Source organism: Rhinatrema bivittatum, chromosome 5 (genome assembly GCF_901001135.1).
Source record: "Rhinatrema bivittatum chromosome 5, aRhiBiv1.1, whole genome shotgun sequence".
Taxonomy (NCBI): Eukaryota; Metazoa; Chordata; class Amphibia; order Gymnophiona; family Rhinatrematidae; genus Rhinatrema; species Rhinatrema bivittatum.
In genome coordinates, this window is record NC_042619.1 from 209,772,119 (window position 1) to 209,796,374 (window position 24,256).

Genomic DNA, 24,256 nt, shown 5'->3' on the forward strand with positions numbered 1-24,256 from the left:
CCATGTACTTGGATTGTGAGGAAAGCATATTTGGAATCTGTATAAATATTCACAGTCTGTCCTTCTGCCAATTGTAAAGCTCGAGCGAGAGCGATTAGTTCAGCTTTTTGGGCTGATGTCCCAGGAGGTAGGGGCTCAGCTTCAATAATGTCGTCTTCAGAAACCACAGCATATCCAGCAACTCGAATTCCATCAATAACTTGGCTGCTCCCATCAGTAAATAGTGTCCACGCTCCCTGCCATGGTTGATCTCTCAAGTCTGGTCTGCTGGAATGTATTGTAGTCATGACCTCCTCACAGTCATGTGCGACGGGTTCAGGTGCCGGCATAAGAGTGGCCGGGTTCAAGTTTTTGCTGTCCTGTATTTGGATTTCAGGAGTTTCACATAGCAAAGCTTGATACTTTACAAGACGTGAATTAGTCATCCATTTTGGTCCATGAGTTTCTAGCAGTCCTTGAATGGTGTGGGGGGGTCGTTACATTCAAGATTTGTCCAAAAGTTAATTTGACTGCTTCTGGAATTAGTAAGCATGCAGCCGCAATGCTTCGAAGACAACCTGGCCATCCTTTTGCTACATTGTCCATTCCTTTTGACAGATATGCAACAGGTCTCTCCCATGAGCCTAGAGTTTGAGTCAATACCCCAATGGCCATGCCTTTCTTTTCATCGACGAATAGATGGAATGGTTTCATTACATCTGGCAATCCTAGAGCAGGTGGTTCAATCAAAGCATCTTTCAGTTGTTGTAAGCTTGTCAGTTCATGGGTTTCCCACTGAAAAGGCTGAGATTCTGCCTCCTTTCCCCGCAGCTTGTCGTACAGGGACTGGGCAATAACAGCGTAGTTAGCAATCCACAGCCTACAGTATCCTGCAGCTCCAAGGAACGCTCGGAGCTCTTTCTTGCAAGTGGGTACAGGTTGACCTCGTATTGAACTGGTACGGGATATTCCAAGGCAGCGGGTACCTTCCCGGATTTGGAAGCCCAGGTATTCTACTTCCAATTCACAAATTTGCACCTTCTTTTTACTTGCACGGTATCCTTTTGAGTACAACGTCTTTAGTAAGTGGAGAGTGGATACTGCACATTCGTGATACGTTTCACGAAACAACAGAAGGTCATCCACATACTGTATTACTGGCCCATACGTGACTTGGTACATCTTCAAGTCTTTTGCCAGTTGCTCCCCGAACATCGTGGGTGAGTGCTTAAATCCTTGCGGTAAGCGAGTCCATGTGTACTGCTGCTTGATTCCAGTTTGTGCATTTTCCCATGTGAAGGCAAAGATCTTCTGGCATTCTTCTGCTACTGGAACGGAGAAGAAAGCATCTTTGAGGTCAATGACACTGTACCACTTGGATGTAGGGGAAACTTGAGCCAAGATTGAGTATGGATTTGGTACGAGGGCTACTAGATCTGCTACTTGATTGTTCACTTTCCGTAAATCTTGTACAGGTCGGTAGTCAGAAGAACCGGGTTTCTTTACGGGCAGTAGAGGGGTGTTCCAAGCAGATCGGATTCGCCTGAGAATTCCCAAATCATACAGTCTCTGCAGGTGTACTTCAATTCCTTCTCTGGCCATATATGGAATGGGGTATTGAGGTTGATTGATCACCTGTGCATTCTGCTTCATCTCTATCCATATGGGGGTAGCGTCGATAGCTATTCCTCCCGGGTTCTGCTCGGACCATACTTGGGGCACACTATCCATCAGTTGTCTGCGTTGTTCGTTAAGAGGGGCGTCCCCTTCGTATCGATGCAGAGTGATTTGTTCAAGGACGGGGAGATGTAGTCTCCATTCCTCTTGTAGTGGACATATAAGGGAAACTGGATTATTGGCAAAGGATGCCTTGATTTCACCGGTAGGTTCGAACTGCAAGGTAGCCCTTAATTTACATAGGAGGTCTCTTCCTATGAGAGGTACTGGGCACCCTGGCACGTAGAGGAATTGATGGGACACTAATTGTCCTCCTATTGTAACCTGCCGTTTCTGAAGGAAGGGAGCAGTTAGTGGTTTTCCGGAAGCCCCGACTATAGAGATGTTTTTTGAAGTAGGCGTGGTGATGGCTGTGGTCATCACAGATCGTTGAGCCCCCGTATCCAACAGTCCTTTGAACGTTTCAGCCCCCACTTTTATCTCCACTAGGGGGTCTATGGGAAGAGTTCCCCTATCTAGTCATGCTTCACTATCCTCGCCGGAAGTTTCACCTACAGTCATCTGCCATTCCGTTTCTTTAGATTTGGGCGGCGCATATTCTTCCTGCTTTGCTTGCAGGGACACCGGACACTCAGACTTCCAATGCCCTTCTTGTTTACAATATGCGCATTGGTTGGTTCCCAATGGCATTCTTCCCCCTCTAACCAATCCTCCTCTGTTCGCTCGTCCTCTTGGCAGCCCTCTTGAGGGTGGTCTGCCTCTTCCTCGGAATCCGGGATACCCGTGATACTGCCTAGACGGGTTCCCGAAATTAGTTTCTTCCAACGCTGCGGCTAACAAACTAACACGTTCTCTTAACTTTCTAGTTTCTTTCTTTTCCTTGCTGTCTCCATCCGGTTCTCGGTTTACATACACTTTATCAGCCATTACTTTTAATTGGCTGATATTCATGCCCTCGAACCCTTCCTGCTTTTGCAACTTCCGGCGAATGTCTGGGCAGGACTGGCTAACGAAGCTCATCAATATGATGGATTGATATTTGGGATCCTCTGGATCAAACGGGCTGTATTGACGGTACGCGTCCATTAATCGCTCCAGAAAGTTTCCGGGGGACTCATCTCTCTTCTGCACCACGTCTTGGATTTTTCCCATGTTTACAACTTTCTGCTTCCCTTTCTTTAAAGCTTCAAGAAATGCGGTCTGATAGGCGGTAATGCGCTTCCGCCCTGCCGCGGTCTGGAAATCCCAGTTAGGATCGGCAGTCGGGGCTAAGTCTCTTACTACGTCTTCGGGACGTCCGTCTGATCCGGCTCCTAATCGAGCTGCCTCTTCCATGTTTAATTGTATCTGTCGGCGTTCTTCAGTGGTGAAAAGAATGGAGGCTAGGTGCCGAATGTCAGCCCAGTTAGGATTATGGGCGGCGAAAATGCCCCGTAAAAAGTCTATCATCTGTTCTGGTTTTTCAGCGTATGATGGCCCCAGCTGTTTCCAATTAAAAAGATCGCTGGATGTGAAGGGTATGTAGGTAAATAATCTTATTGTTTGCGTAGTACGATGCTCGTTTTCTTCAGTTGGGACTACAGGAACAACAGTTGATGTTTCCCTGATTGGTAATTGCAAACTAGCTGCGGCTTGGGTCTTACTGCGAGTTCCGTCTGACACGGATGACTCGCCGCCGCCTTCTTCCTTTGCGATCGCCGTTTCGGGTCGTTCTTCATGAGCCAGTGCCATTCTTGGATCAGCTTGCGCATTAGAGGGAACTGAGGGGCTTGGTGGCGTAGGATATGTGGGGGGATAACTAGGGGCATATGGCGGCGGCAAAATATTTTCAGCGTCGGGCAATGCTGCGGGCGGCAGGGTTTAATTTTTTTTTTTCTGGAGTCCGTGGATTCCCTTGTACTACAAATATGGCCGCCTCAGATGACGCATGCTCTGTAGGGTCCAATATGGCCGCCTTGCCCTTTCTCTTCCGGTTTGGGGATTTCCGGTCTCCCATCTTACATGCTTGAGCCACCATTACGAGGGCGGCTCCCTCCACTAGTTTCCTTGCCCATGTTGGAGGATTTTCAATAACTGCGATCACGCGGTTATGTATGGTATATCCTCAGGGCAACCCGGGTTTCCTTCTCGTATGACTATTTTATGGACCCGTGTGGCCGTTTGGAAATTAAAAGTTCCTGTAGGGGGCCAATTTACACAGAAACCGGGCCATTTATGGGTGCATCGTTGAATCATTCCGGGTTTTGTACATTTATGTTCATCGAACACTTCGCTATAGTGTTCCGTCATGACTTTTAACGGAGTCGACCCGCTCCCTCCCATTAGGATAGAATCACAGACAAAGGAGGGAAGGGAAGACGGATAGGTAAGGGGTCCGTATCCGTCAGACACAAAGGGTCACAATCGCCCCGACTAGGACGCGGTCAGCCCGGCCTAGAACTGCGAGGCCATTCACTCTCTTTCACACAACAAGAAACCTATTCCCACTATCGTATACGTTTACTTATTATTTCCATACATATCATCCGCGTGGTCTTCAGAATGTAATTCCTACTAACACACTGCGTGGGGTGTGATCAAGGCCCCCTCGGTCCGCCAGGAAAAGACCGGGCTATTTCCTTTGCTAGCTAGTCTTTACTTATTTCCATATACCCATAATACTCGCCTGCAGGGGTCTTCCGATCGTCGTGGAAGCCTTCTTCCCGGATCATCAACCCAGAGGTCCCGGCAGAATTTCTGTGGAACGATCCCCTCAGAAACCTGATCGCTGAACTCAGCGGTGGCCACTCACCAGGTATATCTGGGGACTGCTCCGCCACCAAACTACCGGACCTTCTGGAGAGCTAAAATAGCGTCTCCGGTACCTCCTGGCTGGCTCGCCAATGTAACCGTCTCTTTTTCGTCAGTAAGGAGGTCCAGACAACTGATCCGTAAAGATAGACTTTTATTGCCAGCAAGATGCAGCTAAGACAACGGCTTAGTACAACTGCATGCCACGCCCCCTTCGGAGCAAACCTTTATACACTTTACAGTTCTTATCTTTCACACATGCGTTCTGGTTTTGCTGAACAAACATTTTACAAACTCCTGAACAAGCAATAGCTAGCGTGGTCTCTAGTAGGTGTAGCTTATGATCAGACTATTGTTTCGTCATTTAATTGACGGGTTAGACATTTGCGACGGCGTTCGTATTAATACAATACAAAATATGAATCCAAAATGGAGTCACGTTCACTAAACGTTAGTGCGTAAGTACGTCATTACGTATTAGGTTCCGTTTGCGTTGCAAATGTTAGTAAATCAAGATGGCTGTGCGTTTCACTGCAGCATGATGAGACGAGAGGCGTCACAGCTGTGCAGTCTTCAGGGGTTCATGGAATCGAACTCCTTCAATTCTGCTGCAGCTTATTTGAGCTGGCCTGTGGCTCCAGGGCAAAGCTCCAGTCTCCCCCCACCAACATGCTGTTGGTTCAAAGCCAGTTAAAGATTTATATTGCCTTGCCAGCTAAAAAGACTCCTCAGCTCACGCTGAAAAGTGAAATGCAGTAGGGCTATCTTTATTGGAATATCTTCCATTTTAGAGCAGCCGGCTCTGACGTGTAGTCTATATGATGGGAGCAGACATCAATCATGCTATAGCTTATGGTTTACATAACTTCCCAGCTTGGATCAAGACCCTGAACATTTCCTGCCAGGACATGACCCACAAGGAAATTCCCAGGCCGCCCTGATACACTGGCTCTTTACAGATACTTTGAAGGCATCATAAAAAATGGGAGATAAAAATAATAAAATATGACTCAAGCAAATGACTAAAACATAGTTTGCTTCCTGTTTCCCTTCATCTCTCTCTCCATATATATATATTTCTTTCTTGTCATCAAGAAAAAACATTTGGCTGGAAGCATTAGCGCAGCCAAGAGAGAAGCTTGACACCCAAAAGCACAGACGTACCTCTGCATACAAATCATCTGACTCGCTTCAACCTTTTGTAAAAATGTTTTCCAAGAAAACCCCCCGAGCGTCAAACCATTGAAGCATTGCTGATTTCAGGCACCAGGCAAAAGCTGAGACAGAGGAGGAGGAGAAGGCCCTGTGGGTAAGCAGGTCCTCAAGAGAAACACTTTAGTGATTCACTTAGCGATTTCAATGCCTGGCTTAAAGTGCAGAACTTAAGTGTGAAAACCTGCAACACGGGCCCGTTCTCTCATTGCTCTGCACTTTTGGCTTCTCTTCCAAATCTCATATCTGCATTTTGCTGGTCCCCGTCCCCCCCCCCATGGGGCTGTGAGCAATGCATGGCACAAAAGCAGCTGAGGCTGCTCGTCCTCATTGCGGCAGCTGAATTCATGGGTGTGAGCGGCAGCGGCCCCCATCTTATGGATCAGTAACGCAGATAACGGCGGAAGAGCAGCCGCACAGCAACCTACAAGCGATCACAGATATAGCAAGCCTCTGCTGTTTCGTTTGCCACAGACTTCTGGGGGTAATTCAAACTGTCTACATTGGGACAAGGTCCGAAGGTACCTTTTATCCAAAGAAAAAGACACGCATGCTTGTGCTGTGAAACTTGTGTTACGCAGGCCGGCCGCACCAGGCCCCTTTACCAACATGGCAAGGACACCCCCCGACTCCCTCGTCATGGCGGGGAATCCCCGCCGGCGTGCCTCGCCACCCGTGGGCAACGCCGGCCCCGCTGTCCTCCCCAGGGTGCCGCGATGGGGATGCACTCCTCGCAGCAGTTTCTGGTCTGATCTCTAGGCGCGCGCGAGCCGCTCTATCCTTCTTAAAGGGCCAGCGGTGGGAAAATGCCCGCGGCCTGCCCTGATGTCAGACCCGGGGCCCTATATAATTTCGGCCCCTACATCCACCAGATGCCTCAGCAATAGGTCAAACTTTGTTGGAGCTGCTGGTTGCTGTGTTCCTGACTTCATGCCCTTTGGACTGCCTTCTGGCTCTTGATCCTGCTACGTTTTTCGGATTCCATTTGCCTGCCGCCTGCCCTGACCTCTGGAACGTTGCCTGGACTCCGCTTGCTCATCACCTGCCCCGATCGTGTACCATCTGATCTTGCCTTCTTCTCTCGTCGTGGGATTCCTCGTCATCAGAGACCTGCGCCTAAGTCCATCCGGCCCCGGCACCCAAGGGCTCAACCTGCGGGGAATGAGGGCTGGTAGTGATGAAGGTCCAGTTGGGTCTCCACACCGACCAATTCTGCCTGCTGACAACGAGAACCTGCAGGGGTTCCCCCCCGCAGGTAGCGCCAACTTCGTCTGGGTCCAAGGGTTCTGTTGTGTCCGTCGGTTCCCGATGCCCTATCTCTGTCCTCCTTACCTCGTTGGCCCCTCCCTCTTTGCCCGCGGGAAGATTGGCTGCTGTGGCGTCCTTCTGCCGAAGGCCTCCAGCGTCCCCGGACCGGCTAGACGCTGCAACCCGTCATGTTTCCTGGAGGCCTAAGGGCGCGCGCGCAGCGCGGCCCCAACTGAAGTACCGGCAATGGCGCGAACCTCAGGGGCGTCCCCTTGAGATGACGTCACCCGCGACGGATATATAAGGTCTTAGAATTTGCTAACAGATTGAGTTATCAAGGAATAGGCTCGCTACAGTTTCCAAGCTACTCTGCCTCCTCGGACTTACCAGGGGTACCCGCTCCTCAGGGGCCTCGCTCTCTCCTTTGTTTTTCAGGTGACAGTCTGGAACCGGTACTCGCTCCTCGAGGGCCCTCGTTCCCAGACTTGCTCCGTATTCTCTTCTGCCTGGAAGTCATCACTGCCAACTACATCAGTGAGTTACCATCGCTCTCTCAGAGCTTTCCCTGGAACCAGGTACTCGCTCCTCGAGGGCTTATACATTCCAGCACCCGGGCTTCTATGAGAAATTGTGTGAGTGTTACCATCAGGTTCGGTACATGAACTCTGCATACCCTGCCTACTCACTATATTTCAGTTTCTCTACAGCTCAGCCTCCAGGGATTGCTGTTCCAGTATCTGAGGGACTACGGCCCTGTCGGGCATTCCAGCTCACTACTGCCACCTCTGGTGGTTCAGTATACTGTCTAATAAAAGAACTAGTGTGTGTTTGTCTCCTAACTCTGAGCCTGACCGGTGGCCCCTCTCGTGATCTTCCCCCGGGGGGTGTGGTCATCTGCCACTGGTCCAAGGATCCACCCACAACTCTCCTAAATAACATCAGATTGCTAACTCCCTAGCAGACTGCTAACTCCAAACAGAACAGATTGCTAACTCCCTGCAACCAAACAGAACAGGTTCCACATCGTAACAACTTGTTCTCATGGACATTTGCACTGGCTTTTTGTGTGCGTGTTTTTTTTCATAGAAAAAAATGTGTATAGAATTGAAAATACAATCTATATACATTATATCCCCCCCCCCCCCCCGATGAAACAGCCCCTTCCCCACCTCCCCCTGGAATGCTTCCTCGACATGTGACTAAACATTTGCACTTTGTTCCACAGCCTATGCACTTTTAACTGTACTGAGGGACGCCCATTTATGTGCATAAATCACTATTAACCTCCCGAAATAGCCCTGCCCATGACTAATTTCTTACAAGGAAATATGAAGAATGTGTCCTGGTTTTGCATATGACGTAAAGCTGCATTTCACGTTTACTATTCACAAAGAGTGACCCATTCGGATTGGTGGATTGGAAAATCTTTGACTTTAACTTAAACACAGACCTGCCCACATAATGTTAAAAATGTTTTGCTACGAGGAATATTCATAAACAGCTACCACTTATGTTATCCAAACATTTACAGCGGTGGCCCGTTTCCCTTATCCTAGTGTCTAAAACATTCTGACACCATCTTTTCTTTTTATATTGCAAATAAAACTTCTCTGTCTGAGCTGCAGCATCACTGCTATTCAAGCACAAAGCCAAGCACTGGCCTCCTTTCGAATATATCTCCCTCTGTGGTCAACCTCCCTCCATTCAGCTGCTTCACTCAGGCAGGTAATCTGCAACGCCAACATTAGACATTACCTGCCTGACTTGTCCTGTTTGAAAGTATTGCCTTGGAATAAACACATTGATTCCTAAATGGCTGATTGAACATCGCAGCCATTTCAAAACTGAAAAATTAGCTCCCCCCGATTGTACACTGTTGCCTAGAACAACAACTTGCCTTCCCGCGATGGAGTCGGACTATTTTGGAACAAGTGTTGACTACACCATGGGAATATGACAGAGAATCACGACTGAATTATAGGGAGCAATTTTAGATTTTTAGGTTACAAACTAGTGCTCCTTTTGCCCTCAATGAGACTTTGGACTGGTTGCCTCTGAGGTAACTGAGCATTCATATCATCATTTTAATTTAATTGATTTGATTGAAGACAAGAGCTACCATATCTTAAATAGCCTGTGTTTTCCATGCACAGTCCATAGGTCATGCTGACGTATAAAGGAACAACATGTAAACGCCGGTGTTGGAGATTAACTGCCTGAGTGAAGTGGCGGTATGGAGGAAGGTTGCCCTTGAGGAAGATATATTCGAAAATGCGGCCAATGCTGGGCTTTGTGATTGAATAACAGTGATGCTGCAGCTCTGGCAGCTGAGTTTTATTTGCAATGTAAAAAAAAAAAATTGTGATGGAATGTTTTGGACATTAGAATAAGGTGGAACAGATGATGAAACTGGGACACCATGGTACCTGTGTATGAATATTCCCCTTATCAAAATTGTTTTAACATTTTGTATGGGCAGGTCTATGTTTGAGTTAAAATGATAGCTATAGTGCACAGTTCATTTCCTATTATCCAGGGGATTTTCCTCTATATTTTCCCCTCTTCCCAGCTCAATTAAGCCATCTCAGTGACAGCCTTCAGCCAGGGGCCACAAACCTGCAGTGCCCTCTAGAATTCAGCTAAGTCTGGCCACTAGGTGGCACCATTCAGTGATGGCTGAGACTCCTCCTCTCATCCAGTGACTGTGAGAGCTGGCTCTGCTGCATCCCAAGCACCTGTCTGGCTCAGGAATTGATCCCAGATCTCCTGCATGGAGGTAATCTGCAATGCCATCAGGCTGGCCCAAAACATATGGAGGTCCCTTATTCGGTCCCAGTTTGGATAGAAAAGTTAGCCCTAAGCCGGATAAACTTATCTGGCTTACTTTGGAGGTAAATTCAATAGGGCAGCCAGACCATTGAATATAACTGTCTAGCTTAACTTGAGCTGGGCAACTTTATCCAGCTAACTTTAGGACAGCTCTATGGCATGATCAATCTTAGTTGGATAAGTTAACCGGCTAACTAAAGTAATTCGTCCCCGAAACATCCCTGGACCGCCCCTACTTTATGCAGCTAAATTTTAGCCAGATAATAAGATATCCAGCTAGCATTTAGATGGATAAATGCCCAAACATTCATTTAGCTGGATAACTAGTGAGTTATCCATCTAAATGCCTCTGAATTCAGGCCTCATGCATTTTATTGTTGTTTAAAGAAAAGAATGTACAGTGTTTTCCTTATGCCTTATTCATAACATTTTTTCTGTATGCATGTGCAAATAGGATCTATAGATTTACATAAATATCACGAGCCAGAGAGCAGAGCATATGTTGGGGACATGCTGTACAATAAACGTCCCTTCACGGAATAATTACTTTAAAGAAGGGATTTCAATAGATGAAACTGCTAGGTCACATGATGTACTTGACCTCTTAACAGCACATTTTTGGCAAACTACATAACATCTTACGATCTATTCCCACAGAGCTACATTTCAAGAGCTGTGCGCGGGAGCACATGTCCGCGCGTTTGCTGGCGTGCATGTATATGGACGCAGCAATTTTAAAACATATGCGCATGTTTTAAAAATCAGCCATTCGCATGTACATGTGCGTCCGATTTCCTATTGACGCATGCACGTGCACGCAAATGCTGCCTTGCTCACGTAAAGTGGGGAGGATGTTACAAGTCACGCACGCCAACGCTAGAACCCAGTTTCCCAGTTCGTTCCCTCTTCGCCCAGTTAAGCAATCAGCCCTCTTAACCCCCCCCCATTACTTTGCCTACCTTTTACCCTGTTAGGTGAGACCCCCCTAAACCTCGCTAAGTAACCTATTTTTCTTATTTTATGACTTGCACACCAGCCATAGCAGAAGTAAAGTTAAGGGGTAGGGGACCCCGGCGCGTGCTTGTGCGCGTAAATAGGTACGCACAGAAATCATGCCTCGGCCCCGGCTCACCCAGGCCACGCCAACGCCCTGCCCCTTTTGGCAAAAATTATTTTTGTGCGCCTACCGGGAGATATGCGCCTACCCGCGCAGGTTTTAAAATCCATCGGCGCGTGCCCTGCCGAGTCACGCACTTGTCCACCAGCTTCAGCAGATTAGGGGTTTTTTAATTGACCAAACAATGTGGGCGTACAAGTCAGCAAAAAAGAGCAAAACTGAAGAGCAACGTCCCCAGGTAAGTGTGACCTGGGCCCAGGAGGGGAAGAGTGGATGGTATCTGATAAATTTTGGTAAATTTTCTTTTTTTTTTTTTCAACATACTTTTTATTAACGTGAACACAGCAAACATGATCAAAGGGAAACAACATATCTTCCAAGAGATACAAATGCAGATATATATATATATATATATATATACATAGCAAGATGTGCAGGGGACATAAACATTAACCAATAGGCATCGCTGCATGCCACATTTTCTTTTTGAAACCCCCAGAATATGGAACCCCAGACACCCATCCAGGACCCTAACCCCACCTTTCACCCCTGCCCCGGTACCAGGCACAGTCCATTCGTACCCAAGCACACCAATCAAGCAATCAAATAACAACATGTAAATCCCTCAGCAAGCTGCCCAACATAAAACCTTTTCCCAGAACTGGAAGTAACCTCTCAGATACAAAACAACTCATTTATTGCCAGAATCCCTTTTTCTCAGATGCTCCATCCGAGCATGATGGATCATAGCTTCCCTCCAGCCCTGATAAGCAGGTATCTCATTATTATGCCAACAGGACAAAATAACCTTTTTTGCCAAAGTCAACGAGACTAATGCAAACCTCTGGTCCCCCCCAGGCAAAACAGGGGTGTTAGCAAATAAATGCAAATAAAGCAGTCTTCCATCCCATGGAATTGGACATCCCAGCATCTTCTCAAAGGCACCACATACTTTATGCTAAAAGGGACTCAATGTAGGACACTGTAAACATATGGCAAAAATCCCCTCTAAGGTGTAAACATTTTAGACATTCATCAGAATCCCAAAGCCTCATATGCACCCCTTTATCTCTCTGTATATAAGTGCGATGTAACATTTTTAAACTGAATAACTCAAACTCTGTCCTCAAATCCTCACTCCAAAGTTTGGCCAACACAGCCATACGAGAGGAGGGCAGATACTCAGAGAGGAAACAAGCCCAGATACCCACTTTATTGAAACGCGGAGTGGTTTCCAAAAAATGTTTCCTCTGTATCAGAAAAAGAAAGAAGCGCCACGTTACCATTGCAAACCGACAAAGTAGAGTGGTGACTCTTCCTTGGGAAGATTCCATGACTCCTGAAGTTGCTGAAAGGACCAGAGCTTACATTCGTTGGAGTCTACCAAGACAAACCCCTCTCCCTCCAAGCGTGAAAAACAGAATGATCAAAACCAGCAGGGAAGGCCGAATTCCCCGTGAGAGGTAAGAAGGGAGTAACCGAGGTGGATTTACAGGCAAGAGACCTCCACTGCTGCCATGTTTTATGTAAAGCTCCCATCCAAAATGTATTAAGGGTGAGACCCTGAAGGGAGGATCTTCAAAGATGGAGCAGATACATCCCCTGATACGGGCTACCCCTTTCCACCAATAGCCCCTCCTCATCAAATTTATTATGATGAGAAGCCCAGCCTTGAATATACCACAAAAGACATGCAGCATTATACAAAAGTATGTCAGTACTGCCAGACCTCCCTTCCCTTTATCCTGCATGAGAACATGTAAGCTAATTCTAGGCCTTCTCCCATTCCATATGAAGGAGGAGATCACAGACATAAATTACAAAACAGATCTTTTGAGCCAGAGAGGGCGCATCTGGAGAGGATAAAGCACTTTGGGGAGAATAATCTTCTTTACTACCGCACAGCACCCTGAAAGAGATAAGGGGAAAGATCTCCATCGCTCCAATAATCTTTGAATTTTCCAAAGAGTGTCATTTAAATTCTGAAGATATAAGCCACGTGCAGTACAAGTAATATAAACACCTAGATATTTCATGCCCGCCCTATTCCACTGCAGGGGAAAAACACCCCTCCACCTTAGGGGTAGCTCGGCATCAAAAGGGAATACTGTTGACTTATCATAATTAATTTTAGATCCTGAGAAAGTACCAAACTTATTAATGCAATCCATGATATCTCACAAGCAGGCTTGCGAATTCTGTATAAACAAAACCATATCATCTGCAAACCCTGCTCAAGAAGGAAAGGGGAGGACAATGTTCCATTAACCAGGAGCTGCGCACTCGGAGAGACATATAAAGTTTTAACCCAGTTAATGAATGAGTCCCCAAAATTGAATTGTTCCATTACCCACCAAATATGAGACCACTCCACCCAATCAAATGCTTTTTCAGCATCTAGCCCTACCAAAAGGCCATCTTTTCCAGACTGACCCTTTAATGTAGATGCCATTCGGGCTTTAAGTAGGTTCAAAGTAGAGTGTCTATGAGAAATGAAACCTGTTTGATCCTGAGACACCACTGTAAGTATAATCCAGTTGACCCGAGCTGCCAGAATAGCTGAGAGAATTTTAACATCTTGATTCAAAAGAGACATTAGGCGATGTGAGCCTGGGTGTTCAAGATTCCTGCCAGGCTTTAAAAGGAGGATTATGGTAGCAAGGTTATTTTTGGGGGCCATGAGGCCAACAGTCAAAGCCTCCGAAAAGAACGCCCACAAAGGTTTGAAAACTCTTAAGGCCCTGAGCACCACCTTGGTACCCCCATATTCCTGATTGTCAACATGTAGCCTAGGGACAAAAATATTTGGGGTGGAATGTTTGAGTAAGCGAGCTAATAGCTTACCCGATTTGACCCCCACTGAAAAATTTGTATTTGTAATACAAAATAATATATTCTGTCTTGCCTTGAACTCCAGCATCACGCCCAATTCCCTATGGGCCTCTCGTAATTGACATTGAACATCAGGCACCAGGGAGCTGACATGCAGTCGCCTGAGTTGAGCCACCTACTTACATAAGATGAATTCTTTTTGGGCAGATTGCAGCCTTTTCCGCACCTGATAGGCCAGAATGTGTCCTCAAAGTATGACTTTAGCTGCATTCTAAAAGGTAACAGCTGACACACCAGGTGAAGAATTAGATTCTTTATACTCATCCCATCGCAATCTGAGTTATTGAAGAAACTCCTTGTAATGATAAAGCAAAGGAGACATCCCCCATCTTGAATTACAGCTCCCCATATCAACAAAAGCCAATTTATAAGCAATAGAGAAAAACAGAACTCTGATAGTAGGACATAATCGATTCTAGAATAGGCACGATGAGCATGGGAAAAAAAATGAGAACGCGCTATCATGAAGGTGATGCATGCACCAGCTATCAATAACCCCCAGTTCTTGGCAAAGAAAGCCAATGCCAATATCAGCTTGTCTCTGTATAGGGCTTTTGGGTGGAGAACAGTCAAGCAGAGGGTTGTCTGTCACATTAAAATCATCACCCACCACATACACATAATCTTCCCAACGAAGAATATTAGTTACCAGGGAAGAGAAAAAATGATGGGAATATTTATTAATGAAAACCACTTTGGTACTATATAGCATGCCAGCTAAAAGAAGAAACCTGCCCTTGGGATCATCAGAGACCTGTTTTTCAAGAGTAAAAGGGATATTTTTACTAAAAAGAGCAGCTACCTCTCTGCTTGGAGGAATAAGAGGAAAAGTAATATTGCCCAACCCATTCCCTGCACAGTTTGGCATGCTCAAGATCATCCAGATGTGTTTCCTGGAGGAAAGCTATAGAAGTTCTGTGCTTTTTGAGAACATTCAATACTTTTTTTTTCTTAATCAGGGAATGGAGCCCATCAACATTAGGGGAACATATTAAGGAATTAGCTATCAGGGATAATCTCCAGATCATAAACACTGATCAGTGAGAAAAAACAGAGGTGGACCCCCCAGCCTAGGCCCCCCTCTATCAAAATTAGGAGCAACATAACCCCATTGCAGCAAATGAGAGGTATAGCATTCAAATGCCAAGGGGAAGCAGAATTAAAGGAATATCTCCAAGCCAAGCACACACACACCACAACCGCACACACATGCATACACACAATCATACTCACTCACCCACATCCATGCAAACACAAAGTAAAACAAGCACTCCAGAGAAACCACAGACCCATACACCCACCCATTACCCCTTAGAAAATCCCATGAAACCCTGAATCCACAGCAAAAAGGTTGCCACGCAGTTCAGCAACGTCAAAGTGATTCTTCTCTCCACACTGCAGTGCAGTAACCTTCCCACAGGGCTCCGGGAATTGCCAAGATCTTTTCAATGTGGCCAGGATCCAACTGGATATCCACACCAATGCAACCAGGCTCTCTACTAGCAGTACTAATGCATGAGAGCAGCGAATGTAGGAGAACTGAAATAGCTCCAGAAAAGAAGAGCTAGAGCTCAACCAAAACTTGATGCTCAAAAAGAAAAAACAAAAACAGGTCACGCCCACCCTGGTGAAGACAAGAAGGGGAAAAACAAACTCCCACCTCCATGACCAGAAAAGGAGAAAAGAACTGACAGTCTCATGAGCCAGAGTACACAAAAAAGTGGCGCCAAGGTATGAGCAAAACACTATGAAGGCAACCAGAGTCTCAACAAAACTAATGTCGCAATACAGTTGGGACAAAATAAAATTGCTCCCCAAGGAATAACTCTGGGAGAAGGTGTCAGGCTCCAGAAAACCCAAAAATAGACAACTTAGCAAGAAACCTCAGCAGGCACAAAAATAAGAAGACATCAGCGTGGTAAGGATTCCACGAATACTTTTGCCTCCAAAGCAAAGGTCAGCAGCTTGGTTTCTCCCCCTGAAAGATTTTCAACCATGCAGGAAATTGTAGGGAAAAATGCACCGTTCGCTGGAATAATTGAGTACAATAAGAGGAAAATTCCCTCCATACCACTTGCACTTTCGCAGAGAAATCAGGAAAAATTAGAAGCTTGGCATTACCATACTTCAGCTCCAGTGTCTTCCAATATACCATGAGTATTTTAGTTTTATTGATAAAGTTCAAATATTTGACGATGACTTGCCATGGTCTGTTGCCATCAGGGCCTCCTATGCCAAAATGGTGCGCACGTTCGGTGATAATAGAGCAGTATGCAGTGGGAATATTGAGGGCCTCTGGCAGCCATTGTGCACAAAAGGTAAGTAATTCCTCTCCCTGAACAGATTCTGGAATGCCCACAATCTGAAGATTATTTCGACGGCTGCGATTTTCTAAGGCTAGTTTCTCTTCAAGTTGCTTGTTCTTTTCCCTAAGCTCAGACATGGTAGTATTGAGAGAGTGCAGACGGTCACTGATCACTCACCCGATTTCCAATCTCAGCTAGGAACACATTGTAATTGTCTACTTTGTCCCGCAATTCTTCAACCAAAGCTTGCAGCTTCTGTAGTTGATCAGTTATTGCCGCAGAGACAGCATGGGTGAGTTCTTTAAGCACAGCTTCAGAGAGGCCCTTCACTGGAGACTCAGCTTCTTGCACCATTTTGTCATCTAGGCCCACCCGATCAGGGCCAAGTCTCCACTGTCGACTGGACATCTCGGTGCCAATTGGAGCTGCTGGGTATTATAAGAGGTGAGCCCCCAAAGTTCACCACTGAAATAACTTCAAAAGAATGAAAAATAGCCGTGATTAGCAGGGCAAAAGATTGAAAAAATGGCAATCCCAAGGTAGCAGGGCTTAGGAGCATCTGCCTAGCTTGACGTCATCTCCATGCCCCTGTATGGTAAATTTTCTGACACTTAGTCTAATGTATTGAAGTGAAGCTGAAAATTGTAGTAGATAAAGTGGTGCACCTTGCTTCATGAATACGGGAGCAGGAGGAATAGTTTGAGTCTCTTAAAACTGGTCAGTGACTTGGAGGACTCATTAACGGCTTATGGTCACAAAATTGATGTTTTGGAGAGAAAATTTAAAACACTCTATGATCACCAAGAAAACGTGAAGAACCTCAGTAAGTGGAATAATCTCCGTTTTGTGTGCCTCTCTGAAAATGTTGAAGTCCTCAGTGCTGAGGAGTTTGTTTCAAGATGTCTGCCTGCACTGCTGAAAATGGAGTTAAAGGAGAACAGACTCAAAATTGATCGAGCTCATCACACTTTGGCACTAGTTCCGGGACCCAGCAGGAGGCCCAGAGCAATCTTAATCCAGCTACATAATTTTGGCAATAAACAGCAAGTTATGAAGGCAGCCAGAAAAAAAGAAACATTGCCTCATGAAGTCCAAAGTTTTTATTTTTCAGGATTTTTCACAAGCTGTGATCAAAAAACGCCAAAGTTTTACTGAGGTTAAACAGATTCTAAAGGACAAAGGGATAAACTTCGCCATGCTCTACCCTGCTGGGCTGAAATATTCATGCTGGTAACTTTTAAACAAGCGTGTGGACGCCCATGTGTGCGCATTTGTCGGCCCACACCCAGGGATGCGGCCATTTTATAACATATATGCACGCATGATATAAAAATAGGCTGGCTGTGTGCACATTTGCATGGAATTTTAAGTGGGCACACGCCTATGCATGCAAATGCCGCTTCTATTGCATATGTGGGGTGATTTTAATAGACGCATGTGCCGATGCCATTACCAGATTTCCTATGTTCTTTCCCAGTTCCCCACTAGTTAAATAGCCTTCCTTCTCCCCTGTTGGCCCCGACCTTTAAAATCCTGCTAATCTGTTGTTTTTTTTGTTTTGTTTTATGATTTACATATCATCCATAGCAGAAGTAAAGTTATGCAGCAGGTGACCCCAGCATGTACTATCTCTCCAGAAACGCTCCAGGCCCAGATTGATTTCCCATGCAGTTTTTACAGAGTTTACAAGCCTGTTGATGGATGTATTTGCTGGTATGAGATCAGTGCTTTCATTTATGGGCACTCTTAGTTGCGATTATAACAATGATTCATAAGAAGAATAAAGACCCTGCTGAGGGTGCTTCATATCGGCCAGTCTCATAAATAAGTACTGATCTCAACATTTTAGCTAAAATTCTACAACTTGGATTGGAGAAAGCTATTTTATTAATTGTCCATCCAGATCAAACTGGTTTTGTGACAGGGAGACCATTTTTATGCAGCAGCTCCCTTTGAGCTGGCTGTGAATGGTATCTCATTATTCCACCTGGGGTGGGGAGGGTGCCAGGCTTAGGTTAGGTGTGGGCAGTTTGAGTTAGCCTTGGGAGAGTAAGGAGCTAATTTTGAGTATCTTGCTGAGTTAGGACCTATCTCCCTGACTGGGCATTTTTGGTTGTGAGGAGATCCCTTCAGTGTACTTCCTGCCTGTTGGGGTTTGCCTCCTTTTGGAGGTAGAGTCTTTGTTGAGGCTTTTGCTATTTTTTTGGAGATTGCTGGTGAAGATCTCTGTGTTTCCCCTTCTAGTCCAGAGAAGGAGTAGCAGTGATCGCATCACCCCAGTGTGAGATGATTCTCTGACTTTGAAGAGTTTAGTGTTGTGAGGAGGTTTTTGATCCGCGGCCAGTCTCCTGTTCATCTTCAGAGCTCTCTTCCAGAGAGGTCACAGTAATCAGAAGTTCGGGAAGTGGAAGCAAAGATCAGGAGACCCACAGGTGGATCTCCACCCCAAGGGACCAGGACAAAGGCTGGGTACAAGAGACTGAACATTTGGACTTAGGTAGGATTTTTCAGGGATTTTCCCACCAGTAGGATCTCCCTGGCCCACTGGGATAACTTATGCACCCCCAGTAGAGGGGTGATAAGCCACATCCCAGGAACCTGAGAGAAGGGACACCTAGCCAGAGAAAGAGAGACCAGTATAAGAAAGACAGCTGTAATCTATTTTTGGATTGATTATTGAGCATTGATTGCACTTTGAAGATTCAGTAAATTTAATTTGAACACCCAATCCGTGTCCAGACTGTTTGTCCCAGCCACAGCACATCACCACAGTGCCTAACAGATTGACAGCATCACCCACACTTAAGGAAAAGACACACCAGTGCTTGTGCCAAGAAGGCCTGCCTTCACCCTCACAGAAAGAATCCACACCTTGGGGAGAAGTGAGAGGGGAGAGACATTGTGAAGGCAGCCCCCAATTATAAATTTCTTTGCTGTGCCCTTGGAGGAAATGCCAATCTAGGGGAAAAGGGTTACACTACTATTACCTATTTTTAGAAAAGTTCCCCATAGCTGGTTCACTGGAAGAATACACTTAATGAAATAGCCTTGCTAGAAAAAATCACTTGTATGCTAAAAGACAAGAATGAACTGTGTGAATCAATGCGGAGCTCTTACTAGAGGTGGAAATCTATCCGCTGATGCGATGATGTTTATCGTATGTATTCTTATTTCTCGGACTGTTTGATATGGTAAGTTGTAGCGTTGCCTCTAATCTGTTTGCTTCTCTTGTTTAAGCTCTTTCCATTTCTGTATGTTTTAGTAATTAAAGAGTCACAAAAAAAAAGATGAAACTGAATGTTTCGAACTATTGAATGGTAGAAAACTGAAGCATATTTTTATAGAACAATTCGTAAATCCTCTTCAAACTAAGGGCTTGATTTAGTCACTAAAGCTTCTTTCCCCATGGACGGAGAATGGCAGAAAAGCTTTAGAAGGTCAGGTCCTGCATGCAGTGCCATGCAGACTCCATGAACAGTAAAAAGGAGAAATCCATTTTGGAATCCAGCTATGGCACCGTTTTGTTTATTCACCAGTGACATCTTCCCTTACCAATGATCTGCCCTTCACAGAAGGGGAATCTGTTACTGGACAGGGTACCACTTTATGACTCTAGGTCATGCAATGCCACACAATACTGATGATGGATTAATTTTTGCAGTGTTGGTCTGTTTATCAATTCAAGTATAATGTGCTTGTGAATCCTTCACACTGAATCATATAAAAGTGGCAAACAGGGCGGCTTGAGATATAGTATATCAACCCACTGCGAGAGAACACGGTAAGATGATATTCGTACATTAAATAAAGTGTCATATTTATTTTTAAATGTATATTTATTTTAATTTTGTTGACTGAGAAATCCAAAATCTTTGTTTTAGCTGGTGCCAGGGGGAAAGGGGAGGTTGCAGGGTATATGTGAAATCAGCCGTCCTTTTCTCAGTGACTTCATATTTCACTGGCTGCTTCTGCACATGTTACAGAAACCTCAGGTATTTTCTCTCTCTCTGCTCTTTCTTGCTGTACTGCCTCGGTGTGTAACATGCATGGCTATAGCATCCATTGTGCACAGTAGTGCACAAGCTCCACCAACTTTGAAACAGGGTGTGCTGTGCACCACAACTGCATGCACATCCAGGAGAGCAGCGGCCGCGAAGAGGAAGAGGTCTGGGAGGCCGCTGGTGGACGAGAAGAGTAGCAGATCCAGGAGGCCGCTGGCAGCTGAGAAGAGAAAGAAGCCCATTCTCCCGCTTCTCCGTGTGCCGACCTTCACACAACATGCTCTATGTAAGTGTTCTATGCTGATCTATGCTGATCTCTATGCTGATCTCGTACATTGCGAGATCAGCATAGAGAAAGTGCTAGCCCCATGAGTTTTGAATAGCGCAGGGCAGGCATGCATGGAGCACTGGGAGAACAGGTTCCTTCCTCTTCTCGGCCGCTGGCGGCCTCTCAGACCTACTCTAGGTCTCGGCCCCTGGTGCTCTTCTGGATGTATGTGTATGAGAGAAAATGGTAAGCTGCCTGGCTGTATGTGAATGGTAACCTGCCTTGATATGGGTGTATATGTGTGGGTGTGAATTGGAGCCTGCCTGGGAGTGAATGTAAATGAATGAGGGCCTGCTTGGGGGGGGGGGGGGGAGAATGTGAGTGGAAGTCTCGCTAAGTGTGTGTGTGTGTATGTGAGAGAGAGAGAGAGAGAGAGAGAGCAAGTGGGAGTGAGAGCCTGTGTGTATGTTATGTTTTGTAAGGTTTGGGTGGACCCTTGGATACTATGGCAGCTGACCACGCCCATGGGGGGAAGTCCCGTGAGGGGCCACAGGTCAGGCTCAGCTCTGGACACAAACACAGATTATATCTTTATTTAGACAGTTTGTGAAGCCACCAGAGGTGGCGGTAGTGAGTAGAAGATGGAGCCCGGCTAGGCTAGTATTCCTCAGGGCGCTAGAACAGCAGTTCCTCCGTTAGCAGTGCTGTAGTGAAAAGAACTGAGAGAATGAGTACAATAAGACATTCACAGAGTCCCCAGTATGGAGAAGCCCCGAGATAGGGAGAACTGGCCCTCAAGGAACGAGTACCAGATCCCTGGGAGCAGAGACTTGTTGGCAAGTACTCACGCAGCAGTTCCAAGTAGGAGATGGCACTGGCGCTGGAACGGAGGCAGGCCCTCGAGGAGCGAGTACCTGGTTCCAGAGAAACAGCTATGAGGAGTAGATGGTAGTAGTACTCACTGATGGTGTCTGTAGTGAATTCTTCCAAGTAGAAGAGGAGATGGACACAGGCAGCGAGTTAGGGAACACGGGCCCTCGAGGAGCGAGTACCAGTTCCTGATAGCGACCTGAAAGAAGCAGAGAGGCCCCCGAGGAGCGGGTACCCCATTAGCAGAAAAGAGTCCAATAGAAGTTGGAAGCAGAGTAGCGGCTAGCAATAAACAGTAGGCTTAAATATCCGGGCAGCGTGACGTCATCACAGGGGGATGCCCCTGAGGTTTGCACCATAGAGGAAATAAGAATAAGGGCGTGAGCGGCGCTCACGCCCTAAGGTACCTGAGGAGCATGGCGGGAGGCAGCACCCAAGCTGGTCCGGGGACACCGGAGAGGATGGCGGGCAAACACCGTGGCAGCTGACGTCCACAAGGAGCAGGAGGAGTCGCAGAAAAAGAAAGGTAGGCGGAGTGAAGCTGTCAGGCAGAGACGGTTGCAACAATGTGGGTGTGAGGGAGTATATAGGTGTATGGGACTGTGGGAGTGGAAGCCTGCATGTGAGAAAGAGCATAAGAACATAAGATATTGCCATGCTGGGTCAGACCAAGGGTCCATCAAGCCCAGCATCCTGTTTCCAACAGGGGCCAAACCAGGCCACAAGAACCTGGCAATTATCCAAACACTAAGAAGATCCCATGCTACTGATGCAATTAATAGCAGTGGCTATTCCCTAAGTAAACTGTATTAATAGCCGTTAATGGACTTCTCCTCCAAGAACTTATCCAAACCTTTTTTGAACCCAGCTACACTAACTGCACTAACCACATCCTCTGGCAACAAATTCCAGAGCTTAATTGTGTGTTGAGTGAAAAATAATTTTCTCCGATTAGTCTTAAATGTGCTACTTTCTAACTTCATGGAATGCCCCCTAGTCCTTCTATTATTCGAAAGTGTAAATAACCGAGTCACATCTACTCATTCAAGACCTCTCATGACTTTAAATACCTTTATCATATCCCCTCTCAGCCGTCTCTTCTCCAAACTGAACAGCCCTAACCTCTTGAGCCTTTCCTTATAGGGGAGCTGTTCCATCCCCTTTATCATTTTGGTTGCCCTTCTCTGTACCTTCTTCATCGCAACTATATCTTTTTTGAGATGCGGCGACCAGAATTGTACACAGTATTCAAGGTGTGGTCTCACCATGGAGCGATATAGAGGCATTATGACATTTTCTGTTACATTAACCATTCCCTTCCTAATAATTCCTAACATTCTGTTTGCTTTTTTGACTGCTGCAGCACACTGAGCCGACGATTTTAAAGTATTATCCACTATGATGCCTAGATCTTTTTCCTGGGTGGTAGCTCCTAATATGGAACCTAACATCGTGTAACTACAGCAAGGGTTATTTTTCCCTATATGCAACACCTTGTACTTGTCCACATTAAATTTCATCTGCCATTTGGATGTCCAATCTTCCAGTCTTGCAAGGTCCCCCTGTAATGTATCATAGTCTGCTTGTGATTTAACTACTCTGAATAATTTTGTATCATCCGCAAATTTGATAACCTCACTCGTATTCCTTTCCAGATCATTTATATATATATATTGAAAAGCACCGGTCCAAGTACAGATCCCAGAGGCACTCCACTATTTACCCTTTTCCACTGAGAAAATTGACCATTTAATCCTACTCTCTGTTTCCTGTCTTTTAACCAGTTTGTAATTCACGAAAGGACATCGCCTCCTGTCCCATGACTTTTTAGTTTTCTTAGAAACCTCTCATGAGGGACTTTGTTAGATGCCTTCTGAAAATCCAAATACACTACAACTACCAGTTCACCTTTATCCACATGTTTATTAACCCCTTCAAAAAAATGAAGCAGATTTGTTAGGCAACACTTCCCTTGGGTAAATCCATGTTGACTGTGTTCCATTAAATCATGTCTTTCTATATGCTCTACGATTTTGATCTTGAGAATAGTTTCCACTATTTTTCTCGGCACTGAAGTCAGGCTCACTGGTCTTTAGTTACCCGAATCACCCCTGGAGCCTTTTTTAAATATTGGGGTTACATTGGCCACCCTCCAGTCTTCAGGTACAATGGATGATTTTAATGATTGGTTATAAATTTTAACTAATAGATCAGAAATTTCATTTTTGAGTTCGTGAGAGCTTGTGTATTTGTATGGCCATATGAATATGTATGAGAGAGAACGTGTGTATCTATGGGGGGAATGGGAGCCTGCATTTGAGAGACAGCATGTGAGAGTGAAAGCCTGTGTATGTGAGAAAGTGGCAACATGCATGTAAGAATGAGAGTCTGTGTGTGTATGTATGTATGGGAGTGGGAATCTGCATGTGAAAGCCTGTGTGTCTGTGTGTGAGAGTGAGTGAAGAGTGAGAGTGTAATAGTGGGAGCCTGTGTGTGTCTGAGGGGAAATGGGAACCTGTGTGTGAGACAGCATGTGAAAATGAGAGCCTGTGTGTGTGCTTGTGAGAATGGGAACATGCATGTAAGAGCATGTGAGTGTGAGAGCCTCTGTGTGTGTGTGAGTGGGAGCCTGTGTGTGAATGAGAGCATGTAAAAGTGATAGCTTGCGTGTGAAAGAGAGCACATGAGAGTGAAAGCCTTCATGTGAGAGAAAGAATATGAAAGTGGGAGCCAGTGTGAACGTGAGAGAGAGCATGCAAAAGTGGGATCCTGTGTGAGAGAAAACTTGTGTGTGACAGCATGTATGTGAGAGAGAGCCTGTGCTTGTGTTTGTGTGTGTGTGTGTGTGTGTGTGTGTATGTGTATGGAGGAAGGAAAGAAGACAAGAAGAGAGAGAAGAAACAGAAAGATAAAAAGACACTTTGTTCCAGGTTCAGACCATGCACACTGGCATTCTGCCCAAGGGCTCTGACCTGAGGGGGGGTTAATCTCACTGAGATCTCCTCTGGGGATTACCTGAGGGCTTATCACCTGCGTGCACACAGGACTACCTCAGGGGCTTCCCCAA

The 24,256-nt window shown here is 45.8% G+C and overlaps 1 protein-coding gene across 1 annotated transcript; it reads right to left on the reverse strand.

Annotated features, from left to right (window-relative positions):
- Positions 1 to 1,155: 1,155 nt before the first annotated feature.
- Positions 1,156 to 2,096, reverse strand: LOC115091543 (the record flags this gene model as incomplete). The annotated part of the gene is made up of 1 exon (XM_029601734.1): positions 1,156 to 2,096. A coding segment is annotated over exon 1 (921 nt), but the record flags the coding sequence as incomplete, so codon positions are not given.
- Between the last annotated feature and the right edge of the window lie 22,160 nt (positions 2,097 to 24,256).